The sequence below is a fragment of the Phycodurus eques genome, chromosome 5 (genome assembly GCF_024500275.1).
Source record: "Phycodurus eques isolate BA_2022a chromosome 5, UOR_Pequ_1.1, whole genome shotgun sequence".
NCBI lineage: Eukaryota > Metazoa > Chordata > Actinopteri > Syngnathiformes > Syngnathidae > Phycodurus > Phycodurus eques.
This window is the reverse complement of record NC_084529.1, coordinates 8805274-8823955: the sequence shown is the minus strand read 5'-3', so window position 1 is coordinate 8823955 and position 18682 is coordinate 8805274. Positions and strand designations below refer to the sequence as shown.

Genomic DNA, 18682 nt, shown 5'->3' with positions numbered 1-18682 from the left:
TGTATTATCTTTGGAGCTCCTTCCATCGTTGTTCATTGCAGGTGGCTAGGTCGCACTGGCAACTGTGCAACAATGCAGACTGTCTTGCCAGGTTGGCGCGAATGACCCCCCAACAACATTTCTTTCTTTCAAAAAAAGTCAAATTGTCTTTATTAAAATGCAGATTTCCAACTCTAAACGAGATGACTTGTCAAGTCATGTAGTTCAAGTCAAAATCAAGTCTCTTGGCAACCAAGTCTAAAGTCAAGTCTTTCTGAAGTATTTGGCAAGCAAGTCGCATGTCATAAAACTGGGAACTCGAGTTGACCTAGTCAAGTCATTTGACTCAAGTCCCCCCATTTCTGGTAAGATTTATGTGGTTGCATGTTTGACTTCTGTGCCTCAAAAAGCTTAATTTTTCAAGAAATCACTTCCACACAAAAGAAGAAATGGCCAGATAGCTCCTGCCAATATACTGTACAGTACCTCTAAGTCACACCATATGCATGGTAACTGTGGAGAACAATCTAACTTCATACTGACAGCCATGTTGATGGGGACTGTTACTCTTAGGTAGACTGAACGGACCAATAATGCATCAATCTAAATGGCCATGTTGTTTCTTTCCTGCAGGTACAATCAGGTGAATGCCATCACAATGGCTTGCAAGACTGGAATAACACAGTGCCAAAACCTGACCACTGCATGGTTCAAGCAATGGATGGACAAACCTCAGCATAATTTGTGTGTTCTACAAAATATTATTGAATTTTGTTTAAATGAACAAACCTACCAAACTTTTATTTTTATCTTAACAGGATCCAGCCACACCTGCGGGATGCAGTATACTGCAGTGCCATTGCGTCCGGTGACAAGGCAGAGTGGGAGTTTGGCTGGACCCAGTTCAAGAATGCCTCTGTAGCCAGCGAAGCCAGTAAACTCATGTCTGCCCTAGCCTGTACCAGCAACACACAACTGCTGGAAAGGTGAGTGCATACTATTCATTCCTGCTTTCAATACAAATTATGTCAATTTTTAATCGCTTTTTTGATGGCTTTATTTCTTGGTTCCACAGATATCTGTCATACACTTTAAAGCCAGCTATGATTCGTAAGCAGGATGCCTCTATAGTCATTGGGTCTGTAGCCAGCAACAGATTGGGTCAGGAACTAGCGTGGGACTTTATTAAACTGCATTGGGACTACATGATCACTCAGTAAGTATTACACAGTAATGTACTGTATGTTTGTGGTAAATGGATGGGAACCAATGGGTGTGCACTTAATTTCTTTCCATATTCCAAAAACATGCATAGTAGGTTTCTTGAAAACTAAATTATCCTTAGATGTGAATGTGAGCATGCCCGAGAGCAGGCCTTGAACATGCTGTCGGGATTATGTCTCGCAGCTGGCATGGGCACCCTCCTGACTAAGAGGAAAAAAGGTGGCGCTGAAGCTGTATCTGTTTAACGTGTTTTCTGTTTCTAGATATGGTGTGGGATCCTTCAATTTTGCCTCGATAATCCATGGAGTCACAGGAAGATTTTCTACATCTGCCCAGCTACAACAGGTCTTTCAACGTTCAGAACATCCATCCATCCATTTTCTTCCGCTTATCCAAGGTCGGGTCGCGGGGGCAGTAGCTTTAGCAGGGAAGTCCAGGCTTCCCTCTCCCCAGCCACTTCATCCAACTTTTCCGGCGGAATCTCGCGGCATTGCCAGACCAGCTGGGAGACATAGTCTCTCCAGCGTGTCCTGGGTCGTCCCCGGCATCTCCTCCTGGTGAGACATGCCTGGAACACCTCACCAGGGAGGTGTACAGGAGCCATTCTAATCAGATGCCCGAGTCACCTCATCTGGCTCCTCTCAATGTGGAGGAACAGCGGCTCTAGTCAAAACCCCTCCCGGATGAGCGAGTTTCTCACTCTATTTCTAAGGGAGAGCCAGGGCACCCTGCGGAGGAAACTCATTTCGGACGTTTGTATCCGGGATCTTGTTCAAGATCCGAGCGGTGAGGGTAGGAGCGCAGCTTGACCGGTAAATTAAGAGCTTCACCTTTCGGTTTAGCTCCTTCACCACAACGGACCGATACAAAGTCCGCATTACTGCAGACGCTGCACTGCTCCACTTGTCGATCTGCCGTTCCATTCTTCCCTCACTTGTGAACAAGACCCCAAGATACTTAAACTCCTACACTATGGCAGGATCTCATCCCTGACCTGGCCTCATCCTGACCTTTTCCGACTGAGGACCATGGTCTCAGATTTGGACATGCTGATTTTCATTCCAACCGCTTCACACTCGGCTGCGAACCGCTTCACTGAGAGTTGAAGATCATGGCTTGATGAAACCAACAGAACAAAATGTGACAAAGGGCAGCCTTGGCGGAGTCCAACCCTCACCGGAAACGAATCCAACTTACTGCCGGCAATGTGGACCAAACTCTGATACTGGTCGTACAGGAACTGAACAGCCCATATCAGGGGGTTCGGTACCCCATACTCCTGAAGCACCCCCCCATAAGACTCCCCAAGGGACAAGGTCGAATGCCGTATTCAAGTCCACAAAACACGTCGACTGGTTTGGCGAACTCCCATGCACCCTTGAGGACCCTGCCGAGGGCGTAGCGCTGGTACACTGTTCCACGGCCAGGATGAAAACCACACTGCTTCTCGTGAATCTGAGATTGGACTTCGCGACAGACCCTCCTCTCCAGCACCTCTAAAAAGACCTTACCAGGGAGGTTGAGGAGTGTGACCTCCCTGTAGTGGGAACACACCCTCCGGTCGTCCTTCTTAAAAAGAGGGACCACCACTCCAATCTGCAAATTCATCAGCACTGTCCCTGATGTCCCCACGATTTTGCAGAGGACAGCCCCACAACATCCAGAGCCTTTAGCAACTCCGGGCGAATCACATCCACTCCCCGGGGGGGCCATGCCACCAAGGAGCTTTGTAACCACCTCGGCGACCTCAATCCCAGAGATAGGAGAGCCCGCCTCAGAGATCCCAGACTCTGCTTCCTCATGGTAAGGCATGTCGGTCGAATTGAGGAGCTCTTTGAAGTATTCTCCCCACCGACTCACAACGAGCAAAGCTGCGCCCCATCCCCACGATACACAGTGTTGATGGTGCACTGCTTCCCGCTCCTGAGAAGCCATCCAGAAGTCGTTCTCCATGGCCTCACCAAACTACTCCCACGGCCAAGTTTTGGCCTCTGTGACCAACAAAGCTGTATTCTGCTTGGCTGCTTGCTTACCCATCAGCTGCCTCAGGAGTCCCACAGGCCAAAAAGGCCCAATCAGACCCCTTTTACAGCTTGACGGCATCCCTCACTGCTAGTGCCCACCACTTTGGGGGTTGCCGCAACGACAGGCACCATCTTACGGCCACAGATCAGGTCGGCTGGTTGAGCAATGGAGGCATGCAACATGGTCCACTCGGACTCAATGTCCCCCGCCTCCTCTGGGATGTGGGTGAAGTTCTGCTGGAGGTGGGAGTTGAAACTCCTTCTGACAGGGGATTCTGCCAGATGTACCCAGCAGACCCTCACAATACGTTTGGGCCTGCGAGATCGGGCCGGCATCTTCCCCCACCATCGGAGCCAATACACCACCAGGTGGTGATAAGTTGACAGCTCGTGCATCTCTTCACCCGAGTGTCCAAGACATGTGGCCGCAAAACCGATGAAACAACCACAAAGTTGATCATCGAACTGCCCAAGGGTGTCCTGGTGGCAAGTGCACGTGTGGACACCCTTATGGTTGAACATGGTGTTCATTTTGGACAATCCGTGATGAGCACAGAAGTCCAATAAAAGAATACAGCTCGGGTTCTGATCGGTGGGGCAGTTCCTCCCAATCACGCCATTCCAGGTCTCACTGTCATTGCCCACGTGAGCGTTGAAGTCCCACAGCGCACCCCCTCCAAGGACTCCAAAAAGGGTGGGTACTCTGAACTGCTGTTTGGTGCATAGGCACAAACAACAGTCAGGACCCATCCCTCCACCCGAAAGCGGAGGGAGGCTAGCCTCTCGTTCACCTGGGTGAGCCCCAATGTACAGGCGCCGAGCCTGGGGCAGTAAGTATACACACACCTGCTCTGCGCCTCTCACCTTGGGCAACTCCAGAGTGGAAGAGAGTCCAACCCCTTTCAACAGAACTGGTACTAGAGCTCAAGCGGTGTGTGGAGGCGAGCCCAACTATATCCGAACAGCTCGTGTTCGGATCGCCACCCAGCTCGGACTGCAATGGGGTCAGGTACACAGGTGGTGAGCCCATGGGAAGATGTGGTGAGCCCATGGGAAGATGTTTAGAACAGTTAAATATTTTTATCCATGTGTGTCTGTGTGCGTGTGTCTGAACTATTCCACATGTTTCCTCTGGCAGCTAGAAGATTTTATGACTGAGCACCAAGCAGCAGGCTTTGGTTCAGCAACTCTGGCGTTGGAGCAGGCTGTGGAGAGGACCAGAGCCAATATCAAATGGCGACAGCAGAACAAACAAGAGATCCTCGACTGGTTCACCAGCCAGACAAACCAATGAAGTGTCAGAATTAAGTGGTTATACACCATACGTACTATATAAACATGGGGGAAAAACAAATGTATCACACATACTGTAGGTGACATACAGTGTACTGTACAATACCGTGAATAAACAATTGTTCATAAGTAAGAGTACTTCGACTCTTTCTTTCTTGAAGGTTCTGATGTTCAAAAATGAACAATTACAAACAGAGAAGGAAGACATCCTAATCATTTAGGTACATACAATATACAATTGGCGGCACAATCAGTGAATGGTTATCACACAAGCCTTACTGTTCTGAGGTTGTGAGTTCGAACCTAGCCTCTGGCCCCCCTTGCGTCGGTTTTCTCCGGCTTCCGCCCACATTCCAAAAACATGCATGTTAGGTAGATTGAGAACAGTCAGTGTATATGAAGTGAGTGTGATTGTTTGTTTGATTGACTGGCTGGTCCAGGGCATACCCCGCCTCTCACCCACAGTCAGTTGGGATAGGCTCCAACTCACCCTCGACCCTAATAAACGGTATTGAAAATGGTTGAACATACAGTAATCATCAGAGTGTATTTCCAATTCACAGTGGAGAATTAATTCTTGCACATTACCGTGGATGTGCCGAATGTTAGGCCAAGTTTTAAAGCAGCCAGCTCACTTGATGGCATCGCCATCAGATCAAATCAAGCCAAGTTTATTTGTATAGCCCTTAATCTCAAGAGAAATGTGTGTACTGTACAATACTTTGACAGGATGCAAAGTTACCATCTGCAAATGAGCAACACTGTTTTTCTTATTTAGATTATTTTAAATCTTTTTTTTATCTTTATCTCACTGTTAGTGACTTAAATAGAAAAATGGAGCCTGAAAAGGCTACACTACAGGGAGTGACAATAAGTCATTTAGGGGGGCATTGCTGTCTCTCTTTATATCGGCAATATAAATGTTTTGTTGCACATGTACTACCCATGCTGACGTTCCACAGTCTGTCGAATATATTTAATGAATTTGTGTGAGTGAGTGAGTGTGAAATTATTTAGTCTTTCTGATCAGCCATAAATGTGCAATAAAAAATGCTCCGGTGGAGCCCCAAAAGTACCGTGCCCCATTGACAGGTGGCAGCGCTGGGCTTCATCGGCACATTGTGTAGTAGAAGATACATGGTACTCTTCTGCTAAAATTAGTTGAAAAGTGCATCACAGTAACCATTACAGTTTGTTTCGACAAAATGGAAGATTAAAAATAAAATATTTTTCAAAACTGGATTTTCATTTGAAACAGGAGGTAATAAAGAGAGGAAGACCAACTCCGCAGCTAAAATATATGCTTCAGACAAGTGGGAGAACGAAAGTAACCCGCTTGTTAACCAGTTAAGGCAAATGAGAGGATTAAATGTCTCGTTTAAAACTCCAACCTGGAGGCAAGTTTGGGTGCATTTTCTATTCAGGCTCCAGTACTCTGGAATGGCCTACCGGCGGATATTAGCGCTGATGCCTCAGTAGAAATGTTTCAATCCCAATTTAAGACTACACTTTGGCATTTAGTTAAAGAAAACATAGGCCTGTTTCACTGCCACTTTGTCCTATCTTCTCCCCTCCTCTCCTGCTCAGAGAGGGGACTAAGTGACGATGAACGAATCTGAGGCCGTTGCTGTATGGATTCTGCACTGACCAACTGGGACAAGATCTGAGGTGGACCCTTTCCCTGGAGTCGTTGCTATTGAGGATTGTGCTCACAACCGACCGGGCCAGGTCCTTAGGCAGAACCACTTTCCTGAAGGCATCTACCTGCAGCGTTTTATCTCTTTTAAATTGACTTTTATGCCATCTTAATTACCATTTTGCAGCACCAGACTATGTGATAAAAGTTGCCCACTTGACATCTATTGCACCCTAGTCATCCTGGAAGAAGAATTGCCCCCATCCATGGTCCGTTCTCAAGGTTTCTTTTTTTCTCCAAATGGGGTTTTGAGTTTTTCCTTGCTTTATTGGGGGTTTAGAGTTGGTGATGTCGTCAATCATTGCCGACTGTGGGCCTGTGAAGCCTTTTGAGACCATTTTGTGATTAAGGGTGATGCAAATAAACTTGACTTCAGTGTCTTTGACAGCTCACAGACTTTGACAACGGACAGTCTGAGCTGGGATTCTAACCACCGACCCTTCGGTCAGTGGACAACCCACTCTACCAACTCGAAAAGAGTGGTATATGGTTGCGCTACAATCACTATCTTTTCTGCTTTCCATGCCTTTAATTTTCAAATTCATACTATTTTCATATCAGACAACTTCTCAGCTTTTTGGCCCAGAAGGAACTAATGCTAACTGTTCCTGAGCTGATAAAGTTAGTTGGTGATCACTTTAACAGCTATAAAAGCATCTGTAAAGATGTCACTCTCCACATTGAAAAGAGTAAAACATAGAGTCGGATAAGGACCGATACAGGATGACGCTACTCCTTGGCGATCATCTCCATTGAAGACAGACTTTTGGAAATGAAAGAAAAGGATTATTTTTATGACAGAGTGACAGAGGTATTCTTGGATAAGGATAAGCACATGGACGTACAAAAAAATGTAAGACCATACGTTATTTTAATTTATAAAACAAAACAAAACAAAAAAACAGACTATCAAAAAAAAAACTATAAATTTGACCTGATAGGGTAGGTGTATTCAACTAAAATTTAGAAAGGTTCAGATCGAGAACATTTCTAAAGGCAAAGGTCTGGAAGATCATCTAGTATCTATTTTTTGTGATATTTATTGAAGGAGGTGAGTTATTGTATCGCAACATCTGTTTGTAATCAATAGGCGACCAGACCGGAAACCAGCACAGATGTGCCAGCACCCGGCCCGGCGTCCACCACACCATACCTGCTGCCAGTCCCTCTGAATGTGATATGAGTGCGTCCAATGTGCGGAGTATGTACAGTGTGAGTCTTGTTTTTTTGTCCTCTTCGTCTGTTAGGTCAGGCAGAATGGAGGATCTGTATCCCTTTTATACCGGAACAGTTTTATTGTGTCACAGTGGAGTTTTAAGATCTCGCTGTGTTTTCTTAGTATTATAATGGATATTTATTGATAGAGTTGATCAGTCGAACAGAACAAAGTTTCAAAAGGGGAGTGAGAAACGAAGACAAAATACAAAGCACTAAATGTAAACAATGTGAAAAAAGTAAATCATGACATATCTAAAACAATGAAACATTAGATATGAGTGTTGTATGGGTCAGTAGTGCTACATGTTGTGAGGGAAGGACAGGACAAGATAGAACAGGACAAGGACAGGAGAAGAAGCATGCAGGACAAGGGTCGTGAACCCGGCTGTCCAACTGAAGTGTGGTGGGAGTGACTATGTAAATTATAAAAGTCTGTAGGACGAGAGAGTGAGTGAGGGGATACCCAAGCAATTCGCATCTTCATGAGTTATTTGTCGCAATAAGTGAGTGGCCCCACACCCAGCGAAAAAAGTCCTGGGTGTGTGCCTGCGGACACATGCAAATGAATTGACACCGTTTCGCATGCATAATGACTGACAGAAGTGTCCTGTAATTGGGGTGCCTGCACCGCGGAGGCTGAGGACCCCACTCAATCAATCGAGAGGCAGGATCGGGCCCAGGAGTCCAACCAAGAGCAGCCCGGCGGATGGGACACGTCCCACACCAAAGGACCCAGGGTGGTCCACCGGCCCAACTGAGGCGCTCCGACAACCAGCCACCCGGATGATGCCACAGTGACCCAATGCCACACCTCCCTCACCGCCGCACTTGCCCCAACAAAACCCCCCACCCACCCCCAGTAGAGCCAGACGACCCCCCCCCGCAACCTGCAGGGCCAACGATGCAGGCAGTCCCCGCCCAGCCCAGGGGAAGGAGGGTGTCCCTTGTTTGTTGGAAAGGACGGTGGATAGGGGCACCCGACAAAGGAACGATAAGGGGGGGAACCAATGGAGCAGCCACGGGTCATGAGACGGGAGCCCCAATGTCAAACAGTCATCCAGCCCGGCGGGCCCGCCATGAAGCTTAGTGAGAACCCCCCCCCCCCCCCCCCCCCCCCTTTTCTAATTCCTCTTTGTATAGTGAAACTTTGGGATGTGACCCCATTTGGGGTGACAGTTGCTTTGGGTGAGTTGTATAACGTTGCGATCCAGTGAATATACGGTATGAATCATCGAAGCCAAATTTGTGCATTACATCAAAAAGAAAAGACCAGCTAACTTTCTCAAATGCTTTTTTTGCATCTAGTGACAAGACAATAGTTTTTAGATTAATACGCTGAGACATAATTATTAGATTAATCAATCACCTGACCTTGTTGGTGGAGCTCCGTCCTTTAATGAAACCTGTTTGGTCAGAATGTATTCATGGGAGAATTTTTTCCTAGTCTCTTGGCTAAACCCTTAGATATGATTTTTATGTCCGTATTAATTAGTGACAGCGGTCGGTAATTAGCTGGATGAGTTGGGTCTTTCCCTGGTTTCAGTAGTAATTTTATTGCGGTTGTATTCATATGGATTCTAAATGCAGCCCTATGGGGGGCACAAGCCAGTGCAAACTGTAGGCCAGTCCCAAGCCCGGATAAATGCAGAGGGTTGCATCAGGAAGGGCATCCGGCTTAAAACTTTGCCAAACAAATATGAGCGTTCATCCAAAGAATTCCATACCGGATCGGTCGTGGCCCAGGTTAACAACGTCCGCCACCGGCGCTGTCAACCTGCAGGGCGCCGTTGGAAATTCAGCTACTGTGAGTCAAAGACAAATAGGTGGAAAGCGGGTTCTTTGGTAGACGGAAGAGGAAAGCACAGAACCTAGAACTGAATGTGGGGACTTTGGATTTTGAGACTGACAGGAAAAGCTCTGGAGTTGGTTGACATGATGATTAGGAGAAAGGTTGATATATTGTGTGTCCAGGAGACCAGGTGGAAAGCCAGTAAGGCTAGAAGTTTAGGGGCAGGGTTTAAATTATTTTACTATGGTGTAGTGGGAAGAGAAATGGAGTCGGGGTATTTTAAAAGAAGAGTTGGCTAAGAATGTCTTGGACGTGAAAAGAGTATCAGATCGAGTGATGAGGCTGAAACTTGAAATTGAAGGTGTTATGTATAATGTGATAATTGGCTATCCCCCACAGGTAGGATGTGACCGAGAGGTGAAAGATAAATTCTGGAAGGCGCTAGACAAAGTAGTTCTGAGCATCCCAGACAGAGAGAGAGTCGTAATTGGTGCAGATTGTAATGGACATGTTGGTGAAGGAAACAGGGGTGATGAAGAAGTGATGGGTAAGTATGGCATCCATGAAAGGAACTCGGAGGGACAGATGGTGGTAGACTTCACAACAAGGATGCAAATGGCTGGAGTGAACACTTTTTTCCAGAAGAGGCACGAACATAGGGTGACCTACAAGAGCGTAGGTAGAAGCACGCAGGTGGATTACATCTTGTGCAGATGTAATCTGAAGGAGGTTACCGATGTCACGGGTGTGTGTTCCGGTTTTTGTCTTCCCCCTGATTTACACACACCTGCTCCTGAGAGCATCTTCACCACCTGTGCCTCATTCACCCTAATTACCCCTTGTATTTAACCTCGTGTCTTATTCTCTCTTATCGCCAGTTCATTGTACCTTGTCGTCGCGTTCGAGCATTCCTTGTTTCCACGTCACAGACTCACAGTAAGACTAGACCCTGTTCCGATTATCGACCTCGCCTTCTTGCCTCATTTTTTTTGGATACTGTTGCCTTTTTTGGATTGCCTGCCTGTGGACCGACCTATGCCCATATATTAAACCTCTCTTTTTGGAAACTGTCCATTTGTTTTGGAGTCGTGCAGTTTTGGGTCCTATCCTCTGTTCCGTTCATGACAGAACGAACTGGCCATAACATGGACCCAGCAGACTCAGACCCGGTGCGCAAAGCCCTTTAAGCGCAGGGTCAACGCCTCTCAAAGCAGGATGAGCAGCTTGCTGCCCTCCACCTTCATCTAGAGGGACTGTCAAGGCATCAGGACAATATGATAAGACAGGTGGCCTCGCAGTTTGAACTTCTAATGAAAATTATTCAAGAGAAGGAACTAGTTGGCACAACACCCGATACCGCCACGGTACCAACATTTCCATGTGAAGCAGTCACCATGCAGCCACCTGCCACCTCCGCTGCTGTCTGCCCACAGCTCTCTCGACCGGAGAGGTTCTCTGGAGATTCTGGGAACATTAAGTCGTTCATCACTCAGTGCGAACTCCACTTTGAGCTGCAGGCAGCTGCCTTCCCCACCGAGCGGGCAAAGATCGCTTTCGTCATTTCCCACCTGACTGGTCGTGCCGAGGCGTGGGCTTCTGCTGAATGGAGCCGCAATTCCACCGCGTGTCATTTGTGGGCTTTTTTCGTAAAGACTATGGAGCAAATGTTTTAATTTTCCACACCAGATCGTGAGGCAGCTCGAGCCCTTGTCACCTTACAACAAGGCAAGCGCGGGGTGTCAGATTACGCGATTGAGTTTCGCATTCTAGCAGCTGAGAGTCAGTGGAATAATCGGGCGCTACTCGATGCCTTTTTTCAAGGACTATCCCCCGCCGTCAAGGATCATTTAGTCATGCTCGACCTGCCGACGGACTTGGACACTCTCATCGCTCTCGCCGTAAAAATCGACAAGAGGCTTTTGGATCGCGAGCTGGGTGGAGACCGGCGGAGGGCTGCGTCACCGCGCACTTGGAGGACGAGCCTCGGTGACCAGCCAAACCAAGGCAGATCCCCTGTTTCCGGTCTCAACCCACTGGCTCACGTCCCCACGGATGAACCCATGCAACTGGGCAGGTTCCGTCTCTCCCCTGAGGAACGTCAACGGCGGCTGAGGGAAGGGCGGTGCTTCGACTGCGGTCAGTTGGGTCATTCCGCGAGCAACTGTCACATCAAAGTTGCCGGTGCTGGTAGCAAGGGCACGGGAGAGGTGAGTCTGAATTTCATGAAGGAAGACCCTACACGGGTTCTTCCTAAAGTGACACTATGCTCTCCTGATCAAGAAATTCATACACCTGTATTTATTGACTCTGGTTCTGACGCAAACTTACTTAACTCCCTCGTCGTTAGACGTATGCACCTTAGAACCTTTCAAATAAAACGCCACAGCAACACCTATGCTGCAGACGGCAGTTTAATGGGCAAGATCACTCACCGCACCCAAACACTCACAATGACATTTCCCGATTCTCACTCGGAACGCATTAGTTTTCATGTTTTTGACACCATGAATCATGACCTTATTTGAGGGAACCCATGGTTGAAATTACATAACCCCCACATTGACTGGTCCCCTGGGCAGGTTATGTCATGGGGCAGCAATTGCGCCCGGAACTGTTTCAAGCCGCCATGTGATGTTCAGGGCCATGTTTCCTCCGACAATCCACAGACCCCATCTGGGGATCCTGATTTATCTCAAGTGCCCACCTGTTACCAGCATATTAAAGACATTTTTTCCAAGTCCAAGGCCAAATCCCTTCCACCCCACAGACCTTATGACTGTGGTGTTGACTTGCTGCCTGGAACCACACCCCCACGAGGGAGGTTGTTCTCTCTTTCACAAGGCCATGAAGGAGTACGTGGAAGAATCACTGGCAGTCGGGATCATTCGCCCATCTTCATCCCCTGCGGGAGCAGGATTTTTCTTTGTGGACAAAAAGGACAAGACCCTGCGACCCTGTATCAATTACCGGGGTCTCAACGAGATAACTGTAAAAAACAAGTACCCTCTCCCTCTCATCTCCACCGCCTTTGGGTTCCTGGAGGGAGCCAAGATTTTCACCAAACTGGACTTAAAAAATGCGTATCTTCTAGTCAGGATAAGGGAGGGGGATGAATGGAAAACAGCATTCAACACAACAACGGGACATGATGAGTATTTGGTAATGCCTTTTGGACTTACTAACGCTCCAGCTGTTTTCCAAAACCTTGTCAATGATGTCCTGCGTGACATGTTGAATGTGTATGTTTTTGTCTATTTGGACGACATTTTGATATTCTCCCCGGATGAGGAGACTCACATTATTCATGTCCGCTCTGTATTGCAGCAGTTACTGCAGAATCAACGATATGTCAAGGCTGAGAAATGTGAGTTCCACAAGACGTCCGTTTCTTTTCTGGGTTTCGTCCTGGCTCAAGGTGAAGTCAAAATGGACCCTTGCAAAGGGTGCCGTTATTAATTGGCCCACTCCCACGTCACGCAAAGATGTACAAAGGTTCTTAGGGTTCGCAAACTTCTACAGAAAATTCATCGGAAATTTCAGTTCTATAGCCTCTCCTTTGCATGATCTTACCTCGCCACACAGACCTGTTGTCTGGAACCCACTTTGTCAGGCAGCTTTTCAGAAACTTAAATCGAGCTTTACCTCCGCTCCCATCCTTACTTTTCCAGATCTCAAACAGGAGTTTGTGGTAGAAGTCGATGCGTCTGATGCCGGAATAGGAGCAGTGCTCTCCCAGAAATCTCTCAAGGATGATAAATTACATCCTTGTGCTTTTCTCTCCAAAAAACTGACCCCAGCTGAGAGAAATTATGACATTGCTGACCGTGAACTGCTGGCAGTCAAGGTGGCTTTGATGGAGTGGAGGCACTGGCTAGAGGGGGCACAGACTCCGTTTTTAGTATAGACAGATCACAAGAACCTTGAGTATATTAAATCCGCTAAAAGATTAAATGCGAGGCAGGCTAGATGGGCTCTGTTCTTCACTAGATTTAATTTCATGTTATCCTACCGACCTGGTTCTAAAAATGGTAAGCCAGATGCTTTGTCACGTATTTTCTGCGAAGAGAATTCTTCGTCCGACCCAAAGACTATTTTGCCCAAGTAATGTTTCATTTCCGCTGTTGTTTGGGACGTTGTAACTGCGGTTAAAGAGGCTCTGAAAAACACTCTTAGCCCTGAAGATTGCCCTGAAAACAGGCTTTATGTGGTTCCGACCTTAAGGGGAAGAGTCATCCACTGGGCTCACACGAACCGTACTGTATGTCACCCAGGCATTGCCAAAACGCAATCAGTGGTCGAACAGCGCTTTTGGTGGCCTAATGTTAGGAGGGATGTTATCGATTACGTCAATGCTTGCCAGGTATGTGCTGCTCACAAGCCCTCTCGTCAACGTCCTTCTGGGGAGTTGCGACCCCTGCCAATACCACAACGTCCTTGGTCAGACATTTCCGTAGACTTTACGACAGGATTATCGGCCTCTAAAGGTAATACCACCATTCTCACCGTTGTTGACAGGTTCTCTAAGATGGCACACTTCATTGCACTTCCAAAACTCCCCTCTGCTAAAGACACTGCAGAGTTGATGATTAATCAGGTATTCAAGTTCCATGGTTTCCCCAAGAATGTGGTGTCTGATAGGGGTCCCCAATTCATTTCGCAATTTTGGAAGGAGTTTTGCAATCTCATAGGTGCTACCATCAGTCTGTCATCTGGGTTTTGAAGGGAATATAGAATACTTTATATTCTAATATGTAATTCTAACTAGTTTGGAAGAGAATGTGTATTGGAGTATAGGAGTATATTGCAGGAAGGCCCCCATCGGGGGGTATTTGGCTACCATCAGGGGGTATTTGGAGACAGATGTCAAGGAAGAAAGGAACTGCGGGGAGCCACTATAAACATTGAATGCAGGAGACATCTGCAGGCGGCGTCTGGAGCCAGATCAGATAGTCATCATTCGGCCGAACAACGATGACGTCAGATTTCGGACCAATCAGACGACAGCGATTCCATACCGGCCTGTTTGAGTCTGGGGTAGAGTCAGATAGTTTTTTAGTTCGACTACTGTATCTGCTAAGGATAAGATAGGGTAGTTACGAACCCAGAGCTCTGCAAAATGTATAGACTCCTCTGTCAGGAATAAATTGGTTGTTTTTTATACATTGTTGTGAACGAAGGTCTTTCACGAAAACGAGCACGCTTGGAACCACGGAAGTTAGGAGACTTTAAAACACAGGTTCCTTCAGTTTCACCCGGAAACCAACGGCCAAACCGAGAGGCTGAACCAGGACCTGGAGACTGGGCTCCGATGCCACGCTTCTCAGGAGCCGCGATCCTGGTCTCAGAAACTGGTTTGGGTCGAATTCTCTCACAATTCCCTCCCCTCTGCATCCACTGGTCTATCGCCTTTTCACGTTGTGCATGTTTACCAACCAACTCTGTTTCCTGCCATAGCCCCAAAGTCCACAGTTCCAGCGGCATTGACCTTGGTGAAACGCGGCAGGGGGACCTGGGAGCGAGCCCGCCAAATGCTGCTGCGCCAGGGACGGTCCTACAAAGCTGATGCTGACCGTCGGAGGACACCGGCCCCGAACTACAAAGTGGGTCAGCGAGTTTGGCTATCGACCAAACATATTCCACTGCTGGTGGAGTCCAAGAAGCTCGCTCCCAGGTTCGTTGGGCCCTTCCCAATCACAAAGATCATCAACCCTGACACCATGAAGCTGAGGCTCCCAAGGTCGATGCGGGTCCACCCTGCTTTTCACGTCAGCCTACTCAAGCCAGCCCGGGAGTCCCCTCTGGTCCCACCTTCCAGGCCCCCCCGGTTTGTGGATGGGGACCCTGTCTTCTCTGTGAAGCGGCTGTTGTCATCTCGTCGGAGAAGGAGGGGGTTTCAATATCTGGTGGACTGGGAGGGCTACGGACCTGAGGAACGTTCATGGGTGCCGTCTGCGTTTATCATGGATGACTCGCTCATTCGGGACTTCCACGTTGCGCATCCAGGGGCCCCGGGGCCGTCCGGGGCCGGCCTTTAAGGGGGGGGGTACTGTCATGGGTGTGTGTTACGGTTTTTGTCTTCCCCCTGTTTCACACACACCTGCTCCTGAGAGCATCTTCACCACCTGTGCCTCGTTCACCCTAATTAACCCTTGTATTTAATCTCGTGTTTCATTCTCTCTCGTCGCCAGTTCGGTGTACCTTGTCGTCGCGTTCCAGCATTCCTTGTTCCACGTCAAAGACTCACAGTAAGACTAGACCCTGTTCCGATTATCGACCTCGCCTTCTTGCCTCATGTTTTTGGATACTGTTGCCTTTTTTGGATTGCCTGCCTGTGTACTGACCTATGCCCATATATTAAACCTCTCTTTTTGGAAACTGTCCATTTGTTTTGGAGTCGTGCATTTTTGGGTCCTATCCTCTGTTCCGTTCATGACAACCGACTGTAAGGTAGTGGTTGGGGAGAGTGTGGCTAGACAGCATAGGATCGTGGTGTGTAAAATGGCTCTGGTGGTGAGGAGGAAGATGAGGAAGACAAATGCAGAGCAAAGAACCATGTGGTGGAAGCTGAGACAGGACGAGTGTTGTGCAGCTTTTCGGGAAGAGGTGAGACAGGCTCTCGGTGGACAGGAGGACCTTCCAGAAGACTGGACCACTGCAGCCAAGGTGATCAGAGAGGCAAGCAGGAGAGTACTTGGTGTATCCCCTGGCAGGAAATGAGAGAAGGAGACTTGGTGGTGGAACCTCACAGTACAGGAAGTCATACAAGGAAAAACGTTAGCTAAGAAGAAGTGGGACACTGAGAGGACTGAGGAGAGGCAAAAGGAATACATTGAGATGCGACACAGGGCAAAGGTAGAGGTGGCAAAGGCCAAACAAGAGGCATATGATGACATGTATGGCAGGTTGGACACTAAAGAAGGAGAAAGGGATCTATACAGGCTGGCCACACAGAGGGATAGAGATGGGAAGAATGTGCAGCAGGTTAGGGTGATTAATGATCGAGATGAAAATATGTTGACTGGTGCCAGCAGTGTGCTAGCTAGATGGAAAGAATACTTCAAGGAGTTGATGAATGAGGAAAATGAGAGAGAAGGGAGAGTAGAAGAGGCAAGTGTGGTGGACCAGGAAGTGGCAATGATTAGTAAGGGGGAAGTTAGAAAGGCATTAACGAGGATGAAAAATGGAAAGGCACTTGGTCCTGATGACATTCCTGTGGAGGTATGGAAGCATCTAGGAGAGGTGGCTGTGAAGTTTTTGACCAGCTTGTTCAATAGAATTCTAGCGCGTGAGAAGATGCCTGAGGAATGGAGGAAAAGTGTGCTGGTGCCCATTTTTAAGAACAAGGGTGATGTGCAGAGCTGTGGGAACTATAGAGGAATTAAGTTGATGAGCCACACAATGAAGTTATGGGAAAGAGTAGTGGAGGCTAGACTCAGGACAGAAATGAGTATTTGCGAGCAACCGTATGGTTTCATGCCTAGAAAGAGTACCACAGATGCATTATTTGCCTTGAGGATGTTGATGGAAAAGTACAGAGAAGGTCAGAGGGAGCTTCATTGTGTCTTTGTAGATCTAGAGAAAGCGTATGACAGAATACCCAGAGAGGAACTGTGGTACTGCATGCGGAAGTCTGGAGTGGCAGAGAAGTATGTTAGAATAATAGAGGACATGTATGAGGCAGCAGAACAGCGGTGAGGTGTGCCTCAGTGCTGTAGGTGTGACAGACGAATTTAAGGTGGAGGTGGGACTGCATCAGGGATCAGCCCTGAGCCCCTTCCTGTTTGCAGTGGTGATGGATAGGCTGACAGATGAGGTTAGACTTGAATCCCCGTGGACCATGATGTTTGCAGATGACATTGTGATCTGCAGTGAAAACAGGGAGCAGGTGGAGGAACAGTTAGAAAGATGGAGGCATGCACTGGAAAGCAGAGGAATGAAGATTAACCGAAGTAAAACAGAATATATGTGTATGAATGAGAGGGGTGGTGGGGGAAGAGTGAGGCTACAGGGAGAAGAGATAGCAAGGGTGGAGGACTTTAAATACTTGGGGTCAACCGTCCAGAGCAATGGTGAGTGTGGTCAGGAAGTGAAGAAACAGGTCCAAGCAGGTTGGAATGGGTGGAGGAAGGTGTCAGGAGTATTATGTGACAGAAGAGTCTCTGCTAGGATGAAGGGCAAAGTTTATAAAACAGTGGTGAGGCCAGCCATGATGTATGGATTAGAGACAGTGGCACTGAAGAGACAACAGGAAGCAGAGCTGGAGGTGGCGGAAATGTAGATGTTGAGGTTCGCTCTCGGACTGACCAGGTTGGATAAAATTACAAATGAGCTAATCAGAGGGACAGCCGAGGTTCGATGTTTTGGAGACAAAGTTAGAGAGAGCAGACTTCGATGGTTTGGACACGTCCACAGGAGAAATAGTGAGCATATTGGTAGAAGGATGATGCGGATGGAGCTGCCAGGCAAGAGAGCTAGCGGAAGACCAAAGAGAAGGTTGATGGATGTCGTGAGGGAAGACATGAGGGTAGTTGGTGTTCGAGAGGAGGATGCAGGAGATAGGCTTACATGGAAAAGGATGACGCGCTGTGGCAACCCCTAAAGGGACAAGCCAAAAGGAAAAGAAGAAGAAGAAGAGCATGAAATGATTTTGCCTCTAATTACAGCTTTCCCTGTATCCCAAAGTAAGGATGGGGATATAGTTGTGGAATCTTTCATATCTAGAAAATTTTCCCATTCCTTCCTTACAAATATATCCAACTCTGGATCTTTCAGTCGAGAAGTATTTAAGCGCCATGTTGGAGAATGTATCATGTTTGATTGAAGTTTGAGGCAGAGAGAAATTGGAGCATGATCGCTGATTATTATTGGATGTGTTTTGGAAGTGCTGTTTTCAGCAACTGAGTTATCTGTGAGAAAGTAATCAATTCTAGAGAAGCGGTGAACTGAAGAAAAGAAAGTGTATTCCCTTTTTGTATGATTTTTGTTTTTATTCTCCATATATCGGCAAGTCAGAAATCGTGCATATATTCATCTAATATTCAGGAAGACTGTAATTGGATTTTTTAAAATTTGAATTTGAATTGGTATACGTATGATGAAAATTACAGGCCTCTCTTATCTTGTAAAATTCCAGCCTCTCTTGTCTTTTTAAGTGGGAGAACTTCCGCAATTGGTGGCTGTCTAAATGCCTTTTTTGCCCCACTGTATGTGTCGACCTTCTGGGTCAATAATTGTACTGTTACGTAGTCTATTATGAATTTGTATTGAGACTACTCAGTGTCTGCTGTTTACGGCTAGCTGAAAAGGACTGATTGAAATGTCATATATTCATATATTTTCATATCCGACTCCAGAGGAGTGAGTGCCTCACCAGTCATGAACCTCATCGCATGTCACTGGTCACAGCCTGGCACAGTGCAGCCCGATTGTTCAGTTTTACATTTGCCTTGTTCTCTTCAC

General features: G+C 47.3%; 1 protein-coding gene across 1 annotated transcript in view; it reads left to right on the top strand.

The window, feature by feature from the left end:
• LOC133402604 (aminopeptidase N) overlaps window positions 1-4615 on the top strand; it is a 28150-nt gene extending 23535 nt beyond the window's left edge. The window contains exons 19-23 of the mRNA XM_061676526.1: window positions 613-723; window positions 798-965; window positions 1055-1195; window positions 1467-1548; window positions 4366-4615. Coding sequence (XP_061532510.1) covers window positions 613-723; window positions 798-965; window positions 1055-1195; window positions 1467-1548; window positions 4366-4521 — 658 coding nt within the window. The 3' untranslated portion in view covers window positions 4522-4615. The remainder of the gene's footprint in view (window positions 1-612; window positions 724-797; window positions 966-1054; window positions 1196-1466; window positions 1549-4365) is intronic.
• The last annotated feature ends 14067 nt before the right edge of the window (window positions 4616-18682 follow it).